The 21,120-nt window shown below is 46.1% G+C and overlaps 1 protein-coding gene across 8 annotated transcripts in view; it reads left to right on the top strand.

Moving 5' to 3' along the window:
• The window catches only part of TMEM241 (transmembrane protein 241), a 104,854-nt gene extending 84,653 nt beyond the window's left edge, over positions 1-20,201 (top strand). For 7 of the 8 annotated variants that reach the window (XM_034641981.1, XM_034641978.1, XM_034641982.1 and 4 more), the window contains 2 exons: positions 10,497-10,561; positions 17,743-20,201. In XM_034641981.1, coding sequence (XP_034497872.1) covers positions 10,497-10,561; positions 17,743-17,803 — 126 coding nt within the window. In that variant the 3' untranslated portion in view covers positions 17,804-20,201. The remainder of the gene's footprint in view (positions 1-10,496; positions 10,562-17,742) is intronic. The other variant, XR_004620071.1, reaches the window with a different exon arrangement.
• The last annotated feature ends 919 nt before the right edge of the window (positions 20,202-21,120 follow it).

The raw sequence follows: 21,120 nt of genomic DNA, 5'->3' as shown, positions 1-21,120 counted from the left end.
GAAAGAAAGAAAAAGAAATATCAGCCCTAAAGATTGTTGGCTGGGTCTTCAGGAGGGAAGTTGTGGCTTTGAGCCTGGACTAGGTTAGCTGTGAGAGAATGGGGCATTGAGACAGAAGTGGTATCAAACCTGATGTGGAACCACACACCCACCAGAATGGCCAAAATTATAGAGACTGACAATATCAAGTGTTGTCAGGGATGCAGAATAACATTTCTGGCTTCGAAAACACTACAGCCAAACAAGGCCTGTGTTTTGACGGAGCAGTCCCACTCCGGGCAGTACCCAAGAGAAATAAAGGCATATACGCACATGTACACTTCCTCTCTCTCATCTACTTGTAATCCATATACTTTGTCTGTAACCACTGTCTTTTTAAGCTTCTTGAAAATTCAAACTGGAACAAGTCAGCAAATTAATAAAACCCCCCAACCCCTTTAAAAAAAATTTTTAAGTGAAAGACTAAAATTTAATCCCTGAGAAATACTTTATAATTTCTTTGTTTCTTATGGAGGGAAAACTCAAATCCAGAGAGGGGAACTTGCCCGCCTGAGGTCCCCCAGTGAGTCTGGGGCTCCCAGGACTCCCAGGACACTGCTGGCCTGGCTCTCCCACAGACACGGGCACGAAAGCAGATGCTCACGAGATTGGCGTGGGCTCTCGTGACGTCCGAGTGCAGGCCTACCTCTGGTGTGCTGATCAAAGGATGCGCCCGGTCGTCCTGGAACCAGCTGCCCATTGTCCTTCAAGAATAGGATTCTCCATGGAATTTTTTTCAGTACCTTGCTAGGAAAAGGGGGTTCCCAGCTATTGTTTTTTTTCTCTCGGTTTTCTTTCAGCTTTCATGGTGGCCACTATTCAACTCACACTTTGTGCCCCAGTTGAGACCCAGTGGCTTCAAGTTTGCTGACTTGTGGGTACTGTTCCTTCTATGTAGAAAGCCCTTCCCCAGCTTCCTCACTTGATAATTCTTATTTGTCCAAGATTAGCATGGGCATCATCTCGATGTGGGGCTTGTTCCTGTAATATCCAGAGTATACCTGTAATCTCAGCACTTAACATATTCCATTGAGACGATTTGCTTAGTGGCATCTAGAAGCAGCGAGCCTGCATAGGGCGCTGTGAGGGCAGGTGCTGGCCTGTTGTTTTCTCCTCTCTGGTGCCTGGGGAGGTGCTCAGTGCGTGTCATTTGGCCTCTGCTTCATTCCAGCAATAACTCAAAGCCCTGTTCCTCTTTCACTTCTAATTCAGTAAAAGCTTCTTCTCAAACAGTTAGTCATTGTTGTTTTAACTTTCACTTTTTTAAACTCTCCAAAAGAGCAAGGAATAATGTCTTAGCTCATGCTGCCATTACAAAATGCCACAGACCGGGCGGCTGGAGCAACAGACATTTATTCCTCACGGTTCTGGAGGCTGCAAGTCCGTGATGAAGGGCTAGTGTCTGGAGGCAGCTCTCTCCTTGGGTTGCAGATGGTGGCCTTCTAGCTGTGTCTTCACATGGCAAAGGGAGAGAGGGAGCAAGCTGTCTGGTTTCTTCTTACAAGGTCACAAAGCCCATCATGAGGAATCCCCCTCCCCATGACCCCATCTAACCTCAATTGCCTTCCAAAGGCCTCATCTCCATATACCATCACATTGGATGTTAGGCTTCAACATATGAATTGGGGGGTGGGGGTGGGGGTGGGGCACAGTTCGGTCCATAGCAGAAGAGCTCACTGAGTGTGCCAAGCTGTAGAGCAAGAGCCGAAAGCCTTCACGGTTTATGTAAATCCCTCAAGTGGAGCTGTTGGGGTGAATCTTGCGCAAGCGCAAGCATCGTACATTCCTCAGGAGTTCTCACTCTCAGATCTTGCAAAACTGACTGTGACCCGGAGCCAAGGCACAGCCCGTGATGTCGTGGCCTCGCTTCTCCCCACTGATATTTCTCCAGGAGTTGTTGGGATTAAGGAAGGAGGCAGGTTTAAAGCAGCAAAAGGGTTTTTACCAAATGGGCACTACATTTCCTTAAACCCTGCAAGGAGGTCTGGATGTATATCTTTTGGCAAATCTATTCTTTTCCCTCCATTATTACTCAGGATAACAATAGCATGAATTGAACTTATATCAAAAGGAGATGAAAAAAATCCCCAGGCCTTGGAGTAAATATAATTATGGTGCTTTTATTTAAAGCTCCTTTGAGCTTAAATTTATTTCATTTCTAAAAATAAACTGCAGAGATTAGATCAGTCCTTTGAGTGTATCAAAACAGCTCAGAAAATTAAACACCTTAGCCACATGCCCTTCCTTTCCAGACGCACAGAACACTGTTTAGCTTGGGAAACTGATAGAACTTTTCAATCAGTGGGACAAAATTTTAAAAATAACTTTGGCAGAAACCAATCATTTTAAAAGTAAGTCTGTCAGGGGCGCCTGGGTGGCACAGCGGTTAAGCGTCTGCCTTCGGCTCAGGGCGTGATCCCAGCGTTATGGGTTCGAGCCCCACATCAGGCTCCTCTGCTAGGAGCCTGCTTCTTCCTCTCCCACTCCCCCTGCTTGTGTTCCCTCTCTCGCTAGCTGTCTCTATCTCTGTCAAATAAATACATTAAAAAAATCTTAAAAAAAAAAAAAATAAAAAATAAAAAATAAAAAAAAATAAAAGTAAGTCTGTCAGTAGATGAGTACATTTACTGAATAAAATGAAAGTTGAGAAAAAATACCAGAATGCAGAATTTATTGACTCCACGCCAGGTTGTCTCTGAATTGAGTTTGAAAGAAAGTTAGGGTAACCTCAAATTCCTTGTTTGTCTTCAACAATTGGATGTTCTAAGTATGACAACATTATTTTGCTCTTTATACTACTTGGCAAAGAAGCAGACTTGGCGTCTTTATAGCCTCTTTACTTAAAAAACATAGTATATGATAGAAAATCAGACAAATCAGGCATTTTAGGATGAGCTGAAGTGAAATGCCCACAGAGAGAGACAAAAGGAGGAAGCCCTCCAGAGGTACCAGGAAACACCACATCAGTGTCCATGTTAATCTGGCCGCGTGAGAAATGTGACTGCTGAAGAGAAAAGTCTGATACCCAGCCTGGGAAAGAGCTAACACCTTCTGCACAACCATGCTGGGAAGTTGCAAACCCAAGAGAAAAAAGTGTCCAAAGGGCCACAGAGTTTTGAAGTTACAACCAAAGGACCAGTGTTAGATGGTATGATAAGACACACAGGTCTTTTCAGTACATAGCACGTGTTGGAAAGTTCAGAGTTTTGATACTTAAACTCTACTACCCACTCCTCTTCCCTTCTTGGATGTAGACTAAGAGAATACATGCACAAGGAATAGTAGGCAAGTGGGAAACAAAGTTGAGCTGAAAATGTCAAGAGAGTTGAAATGTTGAAAATGTTTAGAGACTTAAGGCTTTCTGCTCCTTATAGGAGGCATGGCCTCCTCCGCATCCTCCATTCCTGTCCTTGGCAGGTGGAGACAGAGACTCCAGGGAATTTTACTGCATGGATTCAAGAGAAGAGAGAAACCATTTAGAGTCTGGGTTTTGTGTGTAAAGCACTAGAATCCCACTAACTAGTGTAATGAGCCTTGGTAAACGTACAGCAAGATGAGTAAGGCTTCCCATCAGATTGAACTTGGATGAGAGTGAAAGTCTAGGAGGCAGAAGGGCTTCCTTTCCCATGGGCAGAGAGAATCATGTGAAGAACCTGAATGTTGCTCTCACCACCAGCTGCCTTATTAATCCCCATCAGTTGCATCATACCTGAAACTGTCTGAAAGAGGAAGATTGTGCCTTTGAGAAAGTCCTGTTGCCCCAGGCTGGTATATATACTATATATATATATAAAAAACACATGTGTGTATATATATATAACATGTATAACATATATGATATATGTATATATATCATATATATAACATGTATATATATAACATATATAACATATATATGATATATATAACATGATATATATATCTTAGACTATGGTAAAATAACAAAGGTAATTAAAATTGTAATGATGAGTTAAGAAGATTGTCACTGATTAGGAAGATGTTCAGAGGAAATCAAATAAAGCCTCCCTACCTAGCCTTACCATGACATCCAAGGAGGCTCTAGGGCAATAGTGGTTAGCCAAGCCTGGTTTGAAAACCAGTAGCTTACCATTTCTCTGGGTCTCAGTTTTCTTATCTGTATAATAAATGGAGACCTTTTGCTTCAGAGTAGAGTGTTGTACATTGTGACAGGCCAACATTCAACTGAAACAACTAGGGGGAAAAGCAAATAAATTGCAAAAATCGTATTTTTAAAGAAATCAGAGGGGTGCCTGGGTGGCTTAGTCAGTTAAGCATCTGACTCTTGATCTCAGCTGAGGTCTTGATCTCAGGGTCATGAGTTCAAGCCCCACATTGGGCTCCACACCAGGTGTGGAGCCTACTAAAAAAAAAGAGAAAGAAAAAGAGAAAAAGGAAGAAAGAAAGAAAGAAAGAAAGAAAGAAAGAAAGAAAGAAAGAAAGAAAGAAAGAAAGAAAGAAAGAAAAAGAAAGAAAGAAAGATAGATAGATAGATCAGACACTGGTGAAAGCAATGAGAACCACATAAATAAATTTCCAGAGAAGGAAGGACCCTTCCTAGGTATACTGAGTAACACAAGGTCTTTTCTTCAAGGTGGTTGGGTGGGGGCAGATCTTGCTGATTTTGGGTGGGGGCTAAGGATCTGGCTTGCTCCAAGAACAGCAGACTGGACACAGGATTCTTGAGGTATAAAGGGGAAAAAAGAATGGAGAGAACAGAAGAAATCGTGAGAGACACAGGGGAAATGGTCAAAAAAATCAAATGTATGTGTAACTGGAGTTCTAGAAGAGAGATATTGGGCAGACACAGTATTTGAAGGGATAATGGCTGAGAAGTTTCCATCAGTGCCGAAAGATAATCAACCACAGCTTCAAGAAGCTCACCAAACCTCAAACAAAAAATTCAAAGAAAACCATACTTAGGCATATCCTAGTCAAACTGTTGAAAACCAGAGATGATGGGAAAATCTTCTAATCACCAGAGAAAAAAGACAATGGAATAACATCTTTAAAGTGCTGAAATTTTAGGGGACAGACAAAGTAATCTCAACAGTCCTATTCCTCTATTCCTGTTAAAGAATTGATCACCAACCTGTTCAACATTACTCTCAGTATATTTTGGGATTTACTGTGTGGAGTTTTCTAGACCCCTACTAAATATGTGTGCTTATTTGATCTCCAAATCTTTCCTAAAATTGTATTTATGTATGTATGTATGTATATACATATGTATTTATTTATTTTTAAGTAATCTCTATGCCCAACATGGGGCCTGCACTCATGACTCTGAGATCAAGAATTGCATGCTTGGGGCGCCTGGGTGGCTCAGTCAGTTAAGCATTTACCTTCTGCTCAGGTCCTGATCTCAGAGTCCTGGGATCGAGCCCTGTGTCAGCTCCGTGCTCGGTGGGGAGTCTGCTTGAGGATCTCTCTCCCTCTCCCTCTAGCCCTCCCCCGCTTCACACTTGAGCACACTCTCCCTTTCTCTAAAATAAATAAATCTTTTTTTTTTAAGCTGTAAAAGTTTTCTAGAAATGGATTTTCAAAAAGTGAGCAGGAATTGTGTGGGGAGGCCTGTGAAGTTGTTCCAGGCAGAGGGACTTTGCTAAGCAAACGTGATGGTATGAAACCGCGTTTGAAACACTGCTATGAGTTTAAGTGGGAGGTGCGGGCTGTCACTGAGGCAGCAACAATGCAGGCCTTTTCTCTGTGTTGCAGTCGGTCCCTTTTTTCTTAAGTTGTGTTTAAACAGCAACAACAAAGCGATAACAAACAGCAAGCCCAACTCTCTGATCCCCCCCCCCCCAATGCACGATTGTCTGGCAGGTTCCCACCAACCACCACTCCCCTTTCTCTTTCCCTTGGACAAACAGAAAATTTGTCTTAGGATTGAAATACATGTTTAGAAAACAAGCCTGATCTGCTTTAAATACCAAAATCTGCTTCAATAACACAGAGGTTGTGACATCCGCTGACAAAGCCAGGAAGTTCAAAGGCCCGCTGCCCCGCACGATGTATTGAGCTCTGCTGTTGTTGGCATCTCTCAGCCCGCGGCTGGTCCTGGTGTTTGTTGTTCAGATCTGTGTGTGCGACGGAGACATTCCTCAGACCACAGAACTCTTTCTTCTAGGGGGAAAAATTTGTATTTTTAAACATGCTTTCTGAAAGCAAGAAAAACAATTGCTCATAATGGCTGCTACTGAAGTCTCTTGAATGGCAAGTTCCAAGAATAACCCGAAGTCTAGTTCTTGAGCAGATTTTAGCCATTTTAAAGGCTTAAAAAAAAAAGTTTACACGATGACTGACATCTGTCACCAGAAGTTTTTCAGCATCCGAAGCTGAAACTCTGTCCCCATTAACACTAACTCCCTACTCCCAATTCCCCCCAGGCCCTGGTAACTTCCATCCTACTTTATGTCTCTACAAATGTGAGGACTCTAGGTGCCTAATCTAAGTGGAATCCTACAATATTTGTCTTTCTATATCTGGCTTATTTCACCTAGTATCATGTCTTTAAAGTTCATCCGTGTTGTAGCATGGGTCCGATTTGCCTTCCTTTTAAAGGCTGAATAATTATGTATGCACCACATTTTGCTTATCCATTCATCCATTGACAGATAATTGGGTTGCTTCCAAATTTGGGCTATTGTGAATAATACTGCTATGAACATGGGTTTGCAAATATCTGTTTGAGTCCCTGCTTTCAGTGGATTCTTTTTTTCAAAAAAAGCCATATGGTGAGGCACCTGGCTGGCTCAGTTGGTAGAGCATGTGACTCTTAATCTCAGGATTGTGAGTTCAAGCTTCATGTTGGATGTAGAGATTACTTAAAAAAATAAAATCTTAAAAAAAAAAAAAGCTGTATAGAGCTGGTGTGGGCCCTTTCTTGAGTTTCTGGCTGTGAGAGAAGGCTAACCTGCTGTGAGGGTCTCAGGCTTCTGGTGCCTCCCTCTCTCTGTCACAGTTCCCCCACCTGTGATCTTGGGGAGTCCCTTCCACCTCTCAGGTCCTGCCTCTCAGTGACCATGGGTAGGACACTGCACCCGGACACGCACCCTTAGCTACTCTTGGCTTCTGTTTGTTCCTCGGTGGAATTGGAAGTGGACTGGACCCTTGGCATGAACAGGTGGATCATTCCCACCTTGGAGTGTTCTTCACAAGCCTGTGGCATATAGAAATCTCTCACTTTGCTGAGGCATGAATTTGAACCTCACACATGGTGAGGTTGATGTGTGGGTGCAAGTCACTTAGTGGGCAAGTCTGGCTGGCCGACGGCCCAGTGTCTGCCTCTCAGGCGTCATTGGCCGCTACTCAACCCATCTTTGGTGGTGACTTTTGTGAAGTGGTAGAACTTTGGTGAGTGTGTGTGTGAGAAAATGCCTCCAGAGCTGACTGCTAGGGCTGGCAATGCAAGCCAAAGAGAGTAGAGAAGGCTACGAAATCGAAGTTTCTTACTGAGATCACAGAGTGGCCCACTGAACTTCACTGTAGCCCCGTAGTGTAGACAACTTCACCACACGTTCATTACAGAAATAAGACATACCTACTTGTGACATTTTAGTGAGTGTCTCAGCCAGCCGAAAATGTGCTCCTTGAGAGAGAAAACTTTAGAGACGTTTGAAAAAGTGCCTCGGGAGCAAGGCAGGAGACTGGACAAACATTTCCAGGAAGCGGCACACGGCAGAGGTTCCAGTGTGGCTACTCAACCAATCTCGGTTTCAAGTAAGGGCTGTTTGGGAAATTTTAAGATGTGTTTTTCTTGGCAAGAGGTGCAGTTAGTAGGAGTAAGCAGGCTGGTTGTCTCACGGCAGACAGGATTCGTCCGGAGCTAGAGAGGTGCCCGGAGGAAGGGAGGCACACGTCCCAGGCCGTGAGGGCTCCGGGCCACGTGGGAGGTGGCGGCCTCACGCGCTGGACGGCCTCACGGGCTAGACGGCCTCACGCCCTAGACATTCTCACGGGCTAGATGGCCTCGCACCCTAGACGTGCTCGCGCGCTGGACTTTCTCACACGCTGGATGGCCTTACGCGCTAGACGGCTTCACGGCCTAGACGTTCTCAAGCGCTAGACGGCCTCATGCCCTAGACATTCTCACGGGCTAGACGGCCGCATGCACTAGACGTTTTCACGCGCTGGATGGCCTCACTCACTAGACAGCCTCACGGGCTAGATGGCCTCGCGCCCTAGACGTGCTCGCACGCTGGAGGGCCTTGAGCGCTAGACGGCAAGCCGCGGGAGAGAGGCCATCCCAGAGTAAAGGACGAAGCCCGTCAGAGAAGGCCATGAAGAGCTGGTGAAAAGGGCAGAGGGCCTGAAGACGACAATGAAGAATGAGGAAAGGCCAGTTGGACCCTTCATAAACGCAGGGTGTTCCGTTACACCAAGCTGCCAACACCACGGCCATCTGTCAGTAGGACAGAACCTGTTTCAGCGGTTCTAAGAAATCCCCAGTGGCTCCGTCCCAGGAAATAGCCAAGAAGTGGCAAGAGTAAAGAGGGATTAACAAGCTGAGCTTTGGTTAAGACTAAGGAAGGGGAAAAAAAATAAGAGAAAATGACAATAGAAGTAATAAAAGGGAAGGTAATAAAATAGGCACAAATGAGAAAAAAAAAATAGTAATTTTTTTCCCAAATAGCGAAATGTTAATGAGTTGGAAAACCTAGAAGAAACACATTTTTGGAAAACATGAAAATGACAAAGTTGAATCAGGGAGAAAGAGATTTGATTAGGACGGTGGCTGTTAAAGGCCAGCCCCAACTAGAAGGCCCAGGACCAAAGGCGTTCAAGTCAGAGTTTAGGGTCTGCAGTCAAGATCACCTTCATCCTTTATAGGAAACTAAGCAGGGACGTGGATGCACTAACTTCTGGGCTCAGTATAACCTTGTTTCCAAAACCAGAGAGTTGCATGGCAAGCTAATAAAATTTGAGACCCCGCCTTCAGTTATGACCATAGATGCAAAGGTCCTAAGTATAATGTTAAGCAAAACCAGGGGAGGGTAGGAGAACAGCTGCCATTCATCCTGCCGTTGAAGATACCCGCCCCCCTCCCCCCAGTGCTTTGACAAACCTCTCTCCCCTTGTTCTTTGGGTTCTGCTTTGCAACTGTCTCACTGACCTGGTTGCCATCTCATTTTTGTTCCTGAAGACAACACAGATCTGTTTTGTTGTCAGGGTTTTTGCTAAAAATGAATAAAAGAAGCAAACAGAAAGGGACCTCAAGTGAGTCAGTTACACGGGTTCTAAAACCTCACAGAGTTTCTGACTGAAGATTCCTTGTTTATATTTCCAGACTTCTGTTTGAGGTGGCAGAGGAATGAGGATGAGACTCATGTAATCATACTCCTTCCTTCTGGCCACCTGCTTGCTACCTGGTTCCCAGTTTGGAGACCAGAGGAGGCCTCCAGGACAGCGTGATGGCTTTTCATATTTCCCAGAGTGTCCAGCGTGAGGGACCCATCCCACAACAACCTGCTTCTGCTTCTTACTGCAAGAAAGCAGGTCCTTAGGCTCACCTTCCCAGTGGAAGCTGTCCTGCATTTTAGAATACAGAATTCTGGGGAAAAAACATCTTTTCCTGAGGAGGCATTCCAACTGGTGACAAAGTTGGGTCTTTGGTTCACACACACTCTCTGTGCCAACTGTTTAGTGATACTGTGGGCATGTGAGCCCCATTACTGCTGTTCCTTAGACTTTCCTGTCATTTCTAGTTCTGAGAGATGTGGGAGTAACCTCTTCCCTCTCTTTTGGCTTCTAGGTATTTGCAAATAATTTTTTTAAGGTCATTTATTTTTTTAGTAATCTCTGCACCCAGCGTGGGGCTCAAGCTCACAACCCTGAGATCGAGAGTCACACATTCCTCCAAGTGAGCCAGCCTGGCGCCCCTGCAAACAATTTATTAATGATCTAATTGTTCCTTCCCCCAGGAAGCACGTGGCTTCTTCGAATTGTATCATGGGCCAGAAAGACGGGGCATTAGAACAGCGGGAGAGATGGTGCTGTGGGCAAAGGCAGGATGACAGCTAAGTTCTTATCTGGAGGATGTGGGAACCTATAAAAGAACACAACTGGCCTTGGGGATTATTTCTACACATTGAGACAAGATGGAAATGCATGTTCTTACTGCTCCCTGCCCTGGAGAGAGATGGGTGAGATGTTGGCTATGTGCCTCCTCTTTTGAAGAGTTGGGAAGTTAAATGTTCCTTTGAAGATTCTCACCTCCCAAATAGACTAGGACTTAGCATTTTCTCCACCAAACGCTCAGCTCAGAGGGAGCACTAAATACAGGGGCCTGGCAAGTGTGTGGGGAAAAGGACGTGAAGTAGAAATGGGTGATATCTGGGATGTGAACTAACATGAACTCAGCTTGTAAACAAGGACAGTGGAGAAGGTTACCGAAGTCCTGCTGCTCTGATGGCCTTTTGTTGAAATTATTTCTACAGGTCATCACAGCTGGCTCATCAGTATTGCTGTTTGATACGATCCTGACCAGTGCGACGGTGGGATGGTGAGTCTTTTGCACAGAGAGTGGAAAAGCAAAGTCATTGTTTGGGTTTCATCAGGATACTAATTTTTTTCTCTCAAATGCTGAAGAAAGGGTGTTTGGGGGTCTGTGTTTTATTGACTTGTAAATATACATTCTGAGGAGTACATATATCATGAATATGCAACTTGATGAATTTTCACAAACCGACTATCCCAAACCTGCTACAGCCAGCATCCAGATCAAGTAACAGCATCGCCCACACACCTTTCAGCCCCTCGTCCACACAAGTGTAAGCACTACTGGTGAACCATGAGTTTTATACATTTTATGTGATTTTTCCAAGATTTTATAGCTACTATGATTGGACAAGGATTCAAAACCAGACCAGTGTGTGTCCAAGGTCCCATAACGTTCACGTACCTCCTTAGGACTGACCTGGCAAACACCAAAAATTTACTAGCAGTGTAGATAGTGTCTAGGTAGAAGTGGGTCATAAGGGAGGTATAAGAGAAATTGGCCTGTATGTTCCTCTTCCCACCAGTCTGATCATCTATAAAGAGCTTCTAGATAATTTGACGGCAACACAGAACGAGCATCACCCAGGACAAGGAGCATTACCTATTACCTTCCATCTCTTGTTCAAGGGCTGACATGGAGACCTAAGAATGTCCAGTGAAATAATACAGGAAAAAGATCTCATTGTCTTAGGTTTTTTAATACTATAAACTACAATTCTATCAGCTAAAAATATTTATTGAGTGACTGCTGCCTGCAATGTAAGACATCATTCAGCCCTCAAGGAGGGGAAGGGGCAGGGAAATCATAAAGATAATTTGTGGGAGAAGATAGCCATGGTCTGAATGCATGGCGAATGTGAGGGCGAAGGAAGGAGAGAGGACAGCCATCAGCAGGGCTGTGGAACTGGCTTGCACAGGACCTTATGCAGAACAGGGAGGCTTAGCGAGGCTATGGGTAGAAGAGGATTTGGGCCTTTTGGCCCCGGGAAGACAGGGAAGGGTGGAGAGGCAGGAGGGCCAACAGTGAGAGTGAGTGAGTTGGAACCGGAGCTGGGGCTGTGGGGCAGGGAGCTAATCTTATGCTCCCTCCTTCTTCCCCTGCACCTGTCCTTCCAGGAAGGCATGACCCCCACAGTGGGCAGGTGACATCCAGAAACCCAGCTGCCAGGCTATCCTGGCACATTCCTGGGACTCTTCCCCAAATGTCTGTATCTTCACCTCCATGGCGGTAGTCTACATTATTATTATTATTTTTAAAGATTTTATTTTTTATTTATCCGACAGAGATAGAGACAGCCAGCAAGAGAGGGAACACAAGCACGGGGAGCGGGATAGGAAGAAGCAGGCTCATAGCGGAGGAGCCTGATGTGGGGCTCGATCCCATAATGCCGGGATCACGCCCTGAGCCGAAGGCAGACGCTTAACCGCTGTGCCACCCAGGCGCCCCGGTAGTCTACATTCTTGACGGTGGTTTTCTTTCTCACAAATGGGCCTCCAACAACTCTATTTTGTATGGAATTTTGGAATGAACTTTAAAAACCCAGGTGTGGGACTGAGTGTGAGAACTAGAGGAGTGAGGCGGCTCTCCAGCAGGGAGGAAATGCTAAGCCCGAATATCACAGCAGCAGTCTGTAAGAGGCCAAGTCTCCAGGCTCTTTCACATCCTGTGAACTTTATGGTATGCCCCGAACAAAATGGAAAGAAAGGCTGTGTGTACCCAAATCAAGGAAACAGCATGTGTGATTATTGCAAAAGGAACCTTGACTTTGGAATTTCCTGATTTTTGAGAACTCTTGAGTTTAAGGATGGTGTGTTTTCAGCCTCAAAGAATTTTCCAACCACAAAGCGAACCACCAGAAGAGGAGTGTCAGACTGGATTTCAGATTTCCTGTCTTTTGCACAGAGCTAGTCTGCACTGGCCATACAGCATTGTGCTCCAGCCAGGCCTGGCTGACCAGCTCGCAGAGCCGGGACCCCAGGCAGGACTGCCCTCTGGCTGGTGGGAGCTTAGACACATCAGAAGTCACAAAGGGCAGGGACTGCAGAACTGTTTTGTTGGGACCTACTATTGGGACCTACTGTAGGGACCTATATCATCATTGTTTCTTGTTTTTTGATTTGCAAATTTTAAATTAGTTAACGTTGAGAAATCAGGTGATTTCCCCTTTAGGGTCCAGATTCCCAGATTCTTTTGAAAATGGGACCATTTGCTACATTGGGCCTATACTGCCAGTTTCTAGAAGAGGGGCACCAGTTTCTAGAAGAGGTAGAGGCTGCCCCCTTATGTGGGCATGGACTCTCAAAGTCAGCACGGCCTCCCTCACACCAGGCTGGCTGAGGCCGGAGGACCCTCTCTCAGCGACATCCGAACCTCCATTTGCTTGTATATCCATTCATTTCACCAAAAAGTGGGTACAGGTCATTATCTGAAGTAGGGTTTTTCGGGGCATCTGGGGGGCTCAGTCCATTAAGCATCTGCCTTTGGCTCAGGTCATGATCCCAGGGTCTTGGGATGGAACCCCACATTGGGCTCCCAGGGAGTCTGCTTCTCCTTCTGCTCGTCACCCTGCTCATGCTCTCTCTCTCTCTAATAAATAAATTAAAATATTTAAATTAAAATAGAATGAAGTAGGGTGTTTCACCTCAGCACCGTTGACATTTTGGGCCAGATAATTCGTTGTAGGGGGTTGTCTTGCGCCTCATAGGGTTTTATTNAAGATTTTATTTATTTATTCGACAGAGATAGAGACAGCCAGCGAGAGAGGGAACACAAGCAGGGGGAGTGGGAGAGGAAGAAGCAGGCTCATAGCGGAGGAGCCTGATGTGGGGCTCGATCCCATAACGCCAGGATCACGCCCTGAGCTGAAGGCAGGCGCTTAACCGCTGTGCCACCCAGGCGCCCCCTCATAGGGTTTTAGCTGCAAACCTGAGCCCCACCCCACTGGATGCTAATAGCACCTCCTCAAATGTCTCCAGATATTGCCCAGTGTCCCCGTGGGAGCAAAATTGCCTCAGTTGGGAATCATGGATCTAAAGGTTTGTGGTGGTTAGTGGAGAGAATGGCATTAGAAACTTGCTAAATTAGAGATTGGTCAGCTTGCTCTGTTGTCAGGTCCTCGCAGCCCCTCCCACACTCTCGCAGCCTGCTGAGTGACAGGTGGGTGTGCACACCCCATCTGCCTGCGGGTGTGAGCTCCTCCAGGAGGGGAACCACAGTCATGCACCTGCCCAGTCTTCAGCCTAGCCCTAAGGGCTGAATAAACGAGTGGCCAGCCTTCTAACTACTGTACGCAAGAAAAATTATAAACCTACGTACCAGTGTTGGTCAGCTATTAAAGGCTTTTCTTAAAAGCAACTGTTCTTGTCCAGAAAATTATCTTGTTTTTAATTACAAAAAACAATCTAGTGCAAGCCCTGAATTTAAATATCCAGATTAGTATTTAATTATTCACTTTTAATTAACAGAGTTTTATGGAATATATCGATATGAATTCCCTCTATTCCAAAATTTCAATAAAGGGGATCCAACATATACAAAAGAAAAAATTCTCAACTGTGAGCAGTGTCCCTGTTGAGTAGAATTAGTTGTGGGTGCCCCTTCTTTGAATCCTTTTTAGACTAGGAGAGACTCTCTTCTCTTTGCAATAAAGATACAAGAAGAGAAAACAAATAACCAAAACACAACCTGTCTGTTCTGAGGATTCTGTGATCACTTCTCGCCTTTGCCAATCATTCACGGAGCCCACCATTGACCATGTGTTACCAACTTGCTCTATCTTAGCACAAACCTCACTAACGCCAGCAGTCTTTAGGAAGTGGTCTCATACCATCTTTGAGTAACGATGTCTTATGCCTTTAATTTTAGGACACTGCACAGAGACTGCCCAAGCCTCTTTATAGAAAGAGTGAATTTGGGGTGAAGAAAACAACCCCCTTCACACCCTAGAGTGCAGCTAGGATCGCAGTGACTGAAATGTATCAGTTTTCCATTTGAGTTAAAAACTCTAAAATGCTAAGAAGGGTCTTCTGAATAGCTATCACTCCTTACCTCTCAACACATAGTAATTTATCAGATTGTGAATGTCCCTCAGCAGGGCTCCAAGGGAATGGTACTTTAGGCAGGTATCTTTTGGTGAGGAGAAGAGAAAAAGCCAAAATCGTTTGGAATTATAGATGGGAGAAGGGGAAGAAGGATAAGAATGCATCGTCATTCTTTGAGAAAATATTTACTGGGTGCTGCATGAAGTGCTGGGCCTCCAGCCGGAAAACGGTACAGTGTCTGCCCCCCATCTCGTGGGATCAGTAGGTGCTTGCATAAGCACAGTAATGAATGTAAAATGGAGTTGGGGCTTCTTCGGATGGGAGGTCAGAGAAAGACTGGAGGGGTGCTGAAAATACCCCCCCGCCACGCCCCACGAAGAGAGGCTGGTGGTGAATATTTCTGGCTGGGTGTGCTCTCCAATCCGGTGTGTGTGTTTAGTTGCATGAAGTGTGTTCACTTCAGGAATGACGGGGATTACAAGATTTGCAAACAGTTTAGTGAGGCTCTGACTTAAATAGTTGTAATGCTATTAAGATTCCTGCACCCTGTGTCAGCTTCTCCTGCTGTTTAGAAAACAACATCAAAGCTCACCTCCCTGGCTCTCTTACCAGTAAACTGAACCAAGGTTTGTTTCCTTTCTGAGCCTTCACTAAGCTGCTTTAGTGTTTCATGAAATAGCTAAGCCCAACGGATGAAATGCAAGGTTATTACACTTGGGCATTGTTCTAAGGCTGTGGGGGGAGAAGGGGCAACGAGCCAGCCCATAGCCTATTCTTCTCCCGGGTGACGAAGGAGGATTACTGGAAGCCGTAGAAATGACTGAACCCCAGTTACATGGCAGAAATAAGCCCCTCCCCAGCCCAAAGGCTCATGCAGCCTTTGCGCCACGTCACCATGACTCTGCACTTGCCCCGGGGGTTTAAGAAGATATGTGTGTGTGTGTGTGTGTGTGTGTGTGTGTGTGTTCGTTCTCCTTAAGGGATGTTGAAAGGAACAGTAGATCTGCGTAGAAGAAATAGCTTGGTCATCAGGGCTGAGCCTCTGTAGAACAATGGCTGCCCCTTCACAGTTACTTCCTCATCCAAAGAGAAGAGGCGATAGGGCCCTCCTGCGTCCCGGAACTAGACCAGGGACCAGCACAAATGGGTCATGTTTCCAGATAGGGTCTTTTGGAACTTGGACCCCAGTTTCTCACAGAAACAATCCTGTAAACGATGATTATAGATCTAGGAAGGTCCTCAGACATTTGTTTTGCTTATAACGTAGACACTAACTTCAGTTACATTATTATGAGTTAAATGTGCGTTAAAGAGAATTTATCGGCTTCTTGTCACTATTTATATTTCTGTACAAAGAAGAAAGTACATTCCAACTTTGAGCTTCAGGTGTAAGGCATACATGCCCCTCACGCCCCTCACCTTTCCCTCCCAGCTGTTACCCTGGGTGGTGGGACAGCCTCCTGGGCCTCCCCCCCAGTGACTGGCTGCTTGGCGAGCACCTCTGCTCTCACCCAGAGGCCTTTCGTCACAGGGAGAGGAGAGGATGGTGGTTTGGGGATTCTCCCAGCTCTCTAGGGTTGACAGGAGTAAGGGAGTAGATTTGTTCTCTGTTGCTCTAGAAAGCAGAACCTGGACTCACAGGTAAGATTGTAAGAAGCGGCTGTTGGGTCAGTCTGAGGAAGGATTTCCCCTGGGAGGGAGAAACCATATGCCCAGGGTCTTCCATGAGTCAGACACCCATCGACGCTGGCTTGAACCCCGTGGCCAGAGCTGCTCAGCAGGGGGGTGTGGCCCTCACACGAAGTCTTTGAGCAGAGTCGGGAAGCCAGCTCTGAGGGCCAGTGAGGAAGGCATTGCTGCTCTGGGAGGCCAGTCAGCTGGTCAATATGTTAGTATGTTGTCGCTTGGCCATTATAGCCAAGTGCAGGGCTTGATGGCTGCAGGTATAGCCCTTTCAGCCTTGCGGGGACTGCTGGATGTGACCACCTCCCGTGGCACAGACCAGACGAAAGCTGAAAAGCACGCACAGGATCACGTAGCTAATCAACGCCTGAGCCGCGGTTTGAACTCAGTTTATTGCTTTCATAGTCTCACACTTAGTGCATCCCTGTGCCAAACGGGGCAAACGGTACAAGTTACCTTCACGTCAGAGACACTCACATAGGTGACATTTGTCACTGGGAGTGTAGCGTGCATAGCCTCCATGTGTTTCATAGAGTCGGTACCCCGGTGTATGTCAGAATCATAAAGACGCCATCGCCTAAATGTGCGTGTGTGGCGTCGGGGTACATGGGGAGGCGGGAGAAGGCGGGAAGCACACGTAGAACTGAAAGGCTGTTGGCACCTGTGGCCAAGGGCATTCCAACATCAGGGACCTCCCGTCATAATGCCGCCGTGATGGCGCAGCCCCGTGCCCAGAAGTGCTTTGTGGGAAGAATCTGGGGAGTCAGACAGACAGCAGATTGTCCACGGAGAAGTTTAAAACAGAAAACGTACAGACCTTTGGATGTCCTCACTTTGAGGCACGTTAAGATACTCAACTCCCTCTCCCCGTCTGCAGTTTTCCCACTCCCTTTTCATTTTCAAATCGAGACCGTATTTCTTTCTGCTCTGCTGGGAAATTCATGATTTGCCTTTAGTGTTTTCATCTCTAAATGTTCTGTTAGCCTCTGTGAAGTAACAGAGTTCAGAGACTGTCACCTCAATAACGATAAGATTATGAATACCTGCGTGGTGTCCTGTCATCCACCCTCGTCAGCAAAAAAACCCCAGTGGCGGCTGCTGCGTGCGACGCCCACTCCCCTCTGTGTCTGGGGCAGTATATTGGCTGGGGCACAGTCACCTCCACAGGGTCAGGAGGAGAGAGGCACACCACCTTCTTCCCAGGGGAAAGGATCCAACCCCACCTTGCAGCCCACTCCTCTCCTGGCTCACTGCTGACGTTTCTTGGGACGACTGGGCAGTTACAGGGCCTGACCTGGCAGCAGGGCAGGCTGGGGCGGGGGAGCGGGGGATGAGAGAGTCTCTGCCACAGAATGAGGGATCCCTTGCCATGCTGCAGGTGGGTGGCAGGCAGCTCAGTGCGTCCACGGAGGGATGGAAGGGACTGGAAAGCTGACCTATTGCTGTTGCTTTTTCTTGCAGCCTCCTGCTTGGTGGGCTTGGAGAGGCCTTGCTGGTTTTCTCAGAGCAAAAGGGCTCCTAAGGGCAGAAGAGTCAACTTACAGGCTGCCAGCTGGAGGACATAGCTGCTGGGCATCGGAACTCCCTGTCGAGTGTGTTGGAGGGAAGAAAGCAGGGAGGGTGAGGCCACCACATCTCAAGGCATCAAGCAGAACTCTCTGGGGGTCCCCGGGCTGCTGCAGAGAACGGACTGTGTTGTGTTTTCCTGCTTCGAGAGGCTCACCCAAGTCCCGCTGACCGCACCGTGCCCAGTGGTGCAGACCCAGATACGGGAGTCCCTCCGTATGGGGATGGCTTCGCTCCCCTGGCTTGATGTGCAGGCCTCCTTATTAAACACCTGTCACCAAACACTGCTCTGACTACTTGGTGGTGGGCTCAAGGTATTTCATGGCACTTTTTGCGTCTTTGGAGACTCTTCGGGGGACATCTTTCCCTTGCTCTGATGGGCTCGCCTGGAGCCCACCCTCACCCGCTTACCAGCACAGACAGAATTCCCCAGGAGGGCTTCCACTGGGGGACAGGGCAGAGAGGAGGGTCGAACAGGAGTTCTGAGCAAAGTAAGACACCAGCAAGGACACTGTTACTCCTGAGTGAGCGCTGAAGGGTTTTGTGACTGTGTGTTGTGTTGTGTTGAATTCTGTACACACTTTCTTTGCCCACTCTTGGGTTCACTTGCTCCTCAGTGATCACCCAAGGGAATAAGGTTTATAATTCCTGATGGATATGCTCCCAGTGAAGCAAACATAGAACGTATGTATACACACAGGCACACACATTTACATTCATTCATATTCCTTAATGCTTTTAATCCGTTTAATTCCCTGATGGCTCAGCGGAGGTTTCAAATCATTGAACACTGAAGTGTATTTTTCAGGCCAGATTAAAAATTGGATTAAAACTCTAAACATTGCCTCTGCGGGAATCAAAAGGATTGAATATGGATGAATTGGTAATTTGATTCTGAACCCACAATGAAGGTTTAAGAGAATGTGTCTAACCCCTGATGTTTCTGCTCATGACAGGTTCTGAATACCTTACCTATTCTTCCGGGTGTTGGTTGTGGTCGTTTGGAGACATAGAAGGTAGTGAAGTCACGGTGAGTCTTCCCCAGGCAGGAAGCCAGGCTTGCGGTGTTGGACATGTGTGTCATCAATGGAGAACCATCTTTAGCATTCAGGAAATAAGCCTGTCCATTCTTGGCTCTGGGAAGGATAAGGTTAGCTCAGTCAGGGGCCATTCTTTCTGCACGTTCTCTCCAGCTTGTTGAAAAAATAAACAGAAAATGAAACAAATGGGAGTGGATTCATTCATATATTTGGAACTTGGGTACCTTAAATCCATTCCCTTGTCCTTTCCTGGTCTCTGCATGTCATTTAAGGTAAAGATGTTCACAGTGAGGGGCGCCTGGGTGGCGCAGTCATTAAGCATCTGCCTTCGGCTCAGGGCATGATCCCAGTGTTCTGGGATGGAGCCCCACATCAGGCTCCTCTGCTAGGAGCCTGCTTTTTCCTCTCCCACTCCCCCTGCTTGTGTTCCCTCTCTCGCTGGCTGTCTCTCTCTGTCAAATAAATAAATAAATAATCTTAAAAAAAAAAAAAAAAGATGTTCAGAGTGACCCTGACACATACTGTTTCAGTTTGCTCTTTGTTCTTCATCTGGGGTGTTACGGTCTAGAAAGGCCAAGGAGCAAGTAGAACACTGTGTTTAGAGTTGCCCTTGCTCTTTTGCTCCCACAAAACTTTCTCTGTACAACTAAGTTCTTCTCCTGTTGTACAAAGTGCCATCTGACCAAATGTCATCATAAGCCTGTCTTTCCAAGTGCCATTCAGGCAAACAGATTCCGAAGTCTGGAAAGAATCATGCAGTTAATGGGCCCATCTCTGGTTTCCAGGAGACCTGGTTTTTGTGGGGGTTTTTTGAAGATTTTATTTATTTATTTGAGAGAGAGCGCACGAGCAGGGGGAAGCAGCAGAGGGAGAGGGAGAAGCAGGCTTCCTGCTGAGCTGGGAGCCCGACGTGGTGCTTGATCTCAGGACCCTGAGATCATGACGTGAGCGGAAGGCAGACGCTTAACCCACTAAGCCACCCAGGCACCCTGAGGAGACCTCTCTTAAAAGAATCTCTACTGAGGATTTTTTTGTTGTTGTATGTTTGATTTTTTTAAATGGCATTCCAGATTCCCATTGTTTTTAGTTTCTATTTTTTTATTGTAATTGTTAAATTTGAGTAGAGTATGTACAAATTCATTTGTACAAATAAAGGGTATGCTTTCCATGCACATGTTCTATCGATTTCAGGTGTACAACTTACTGATCTGACAAGTTCATACATTATGCTATGCTCACCACGAGTGTACCATCTGTCCCTATACATCGCTGTTATATTATTGACTCTGTTACGCTGCACTTTTTATTCCCGGGCCTTACTCATTCCATAACTGGCAGCCTGTATCTCCCTCCCCCTTCCCCTGTTTTGCCCAACTCTGTACCCCCAACCCCTGTGGCAATCATCAGTCTGTTCTCTGTATTTATAGCGTTGCTTCTCCTTTTTGTTTGTTTATTCATGTTTTTTTAGATTCTCTTGATAAGTGGAGTCATGGTATTTGTCTTGTTCTGAGTGACTTATTTCACGTAGCATAATATACTCTAGGTCTATCCATGTTGTCTCGGAGATATGATCTCTTCCCTTTCTTAGGGCTGTTGAATATTCCAACACACACACACACACACACACACACACACACACACACCACATTTGCTCTACCCATAAGTCTATCAGTGGACACTGGGGTTGCTTCCATATCTTGGCTGTTGTAAATAACACTGCAATAAACATAGGGTGCGTATGCCTTTTCAAGTTAGTATTTTCATTTTCCCTGGGTAAATACCCAATGGTGGGATTACTGGAGCCTATGAGATTTCTATTTTTAACTTTTTGAGGAACCTCCTTGCTGGCCCCACATCAAAGCCAAGGTGCTTGGTTTTTCATTTATACAAATAAACACTATGCTTTTCATCAAGAGAGGCAAGGTTCTCTGGTTGTGTATTGTTACTAATTTGCTGTGGATAGAAAGCAAAATAAACTGTTTGTTTTTGTGGTAATTTGCCTTTCTCTTCTCTTCAAACTCAGCTGGAGAGTATTGCAGAAACAGTTGTTATCCTCGGGAGTGGGGCCGGAGGGGAGGGTTCTTGCATCTTAAACACAGACCCAGACTTCTACCAACATCCAGGCTACTTAGCTCTGAACAGGGAGGGCGACCCAGTCTCTTCTGCTGGACCTGTGCTGTCCAGTAGGGTGACTCAGTGTAGCCACGTGTGACCACTGAACACCGAAATTTGG

Source organism: Ailuropoda melanoleuca, chromosome 14 (assembly GCF_002007445.2).
Source record: "Ailuropoda melanoleuca isolate Jingjing chromosome 14, ASM200744v2, whole genome shotgun sequence".
NCBI lineage: Eukaryota > Metazoa > Chordata > Mammalia > Carnivora > Ursidae > Ailuropoda > Ailuropoda melanoleuca.
This window is presented reverse-complemented; position numbering and strand designations above follow the sequence as displayed.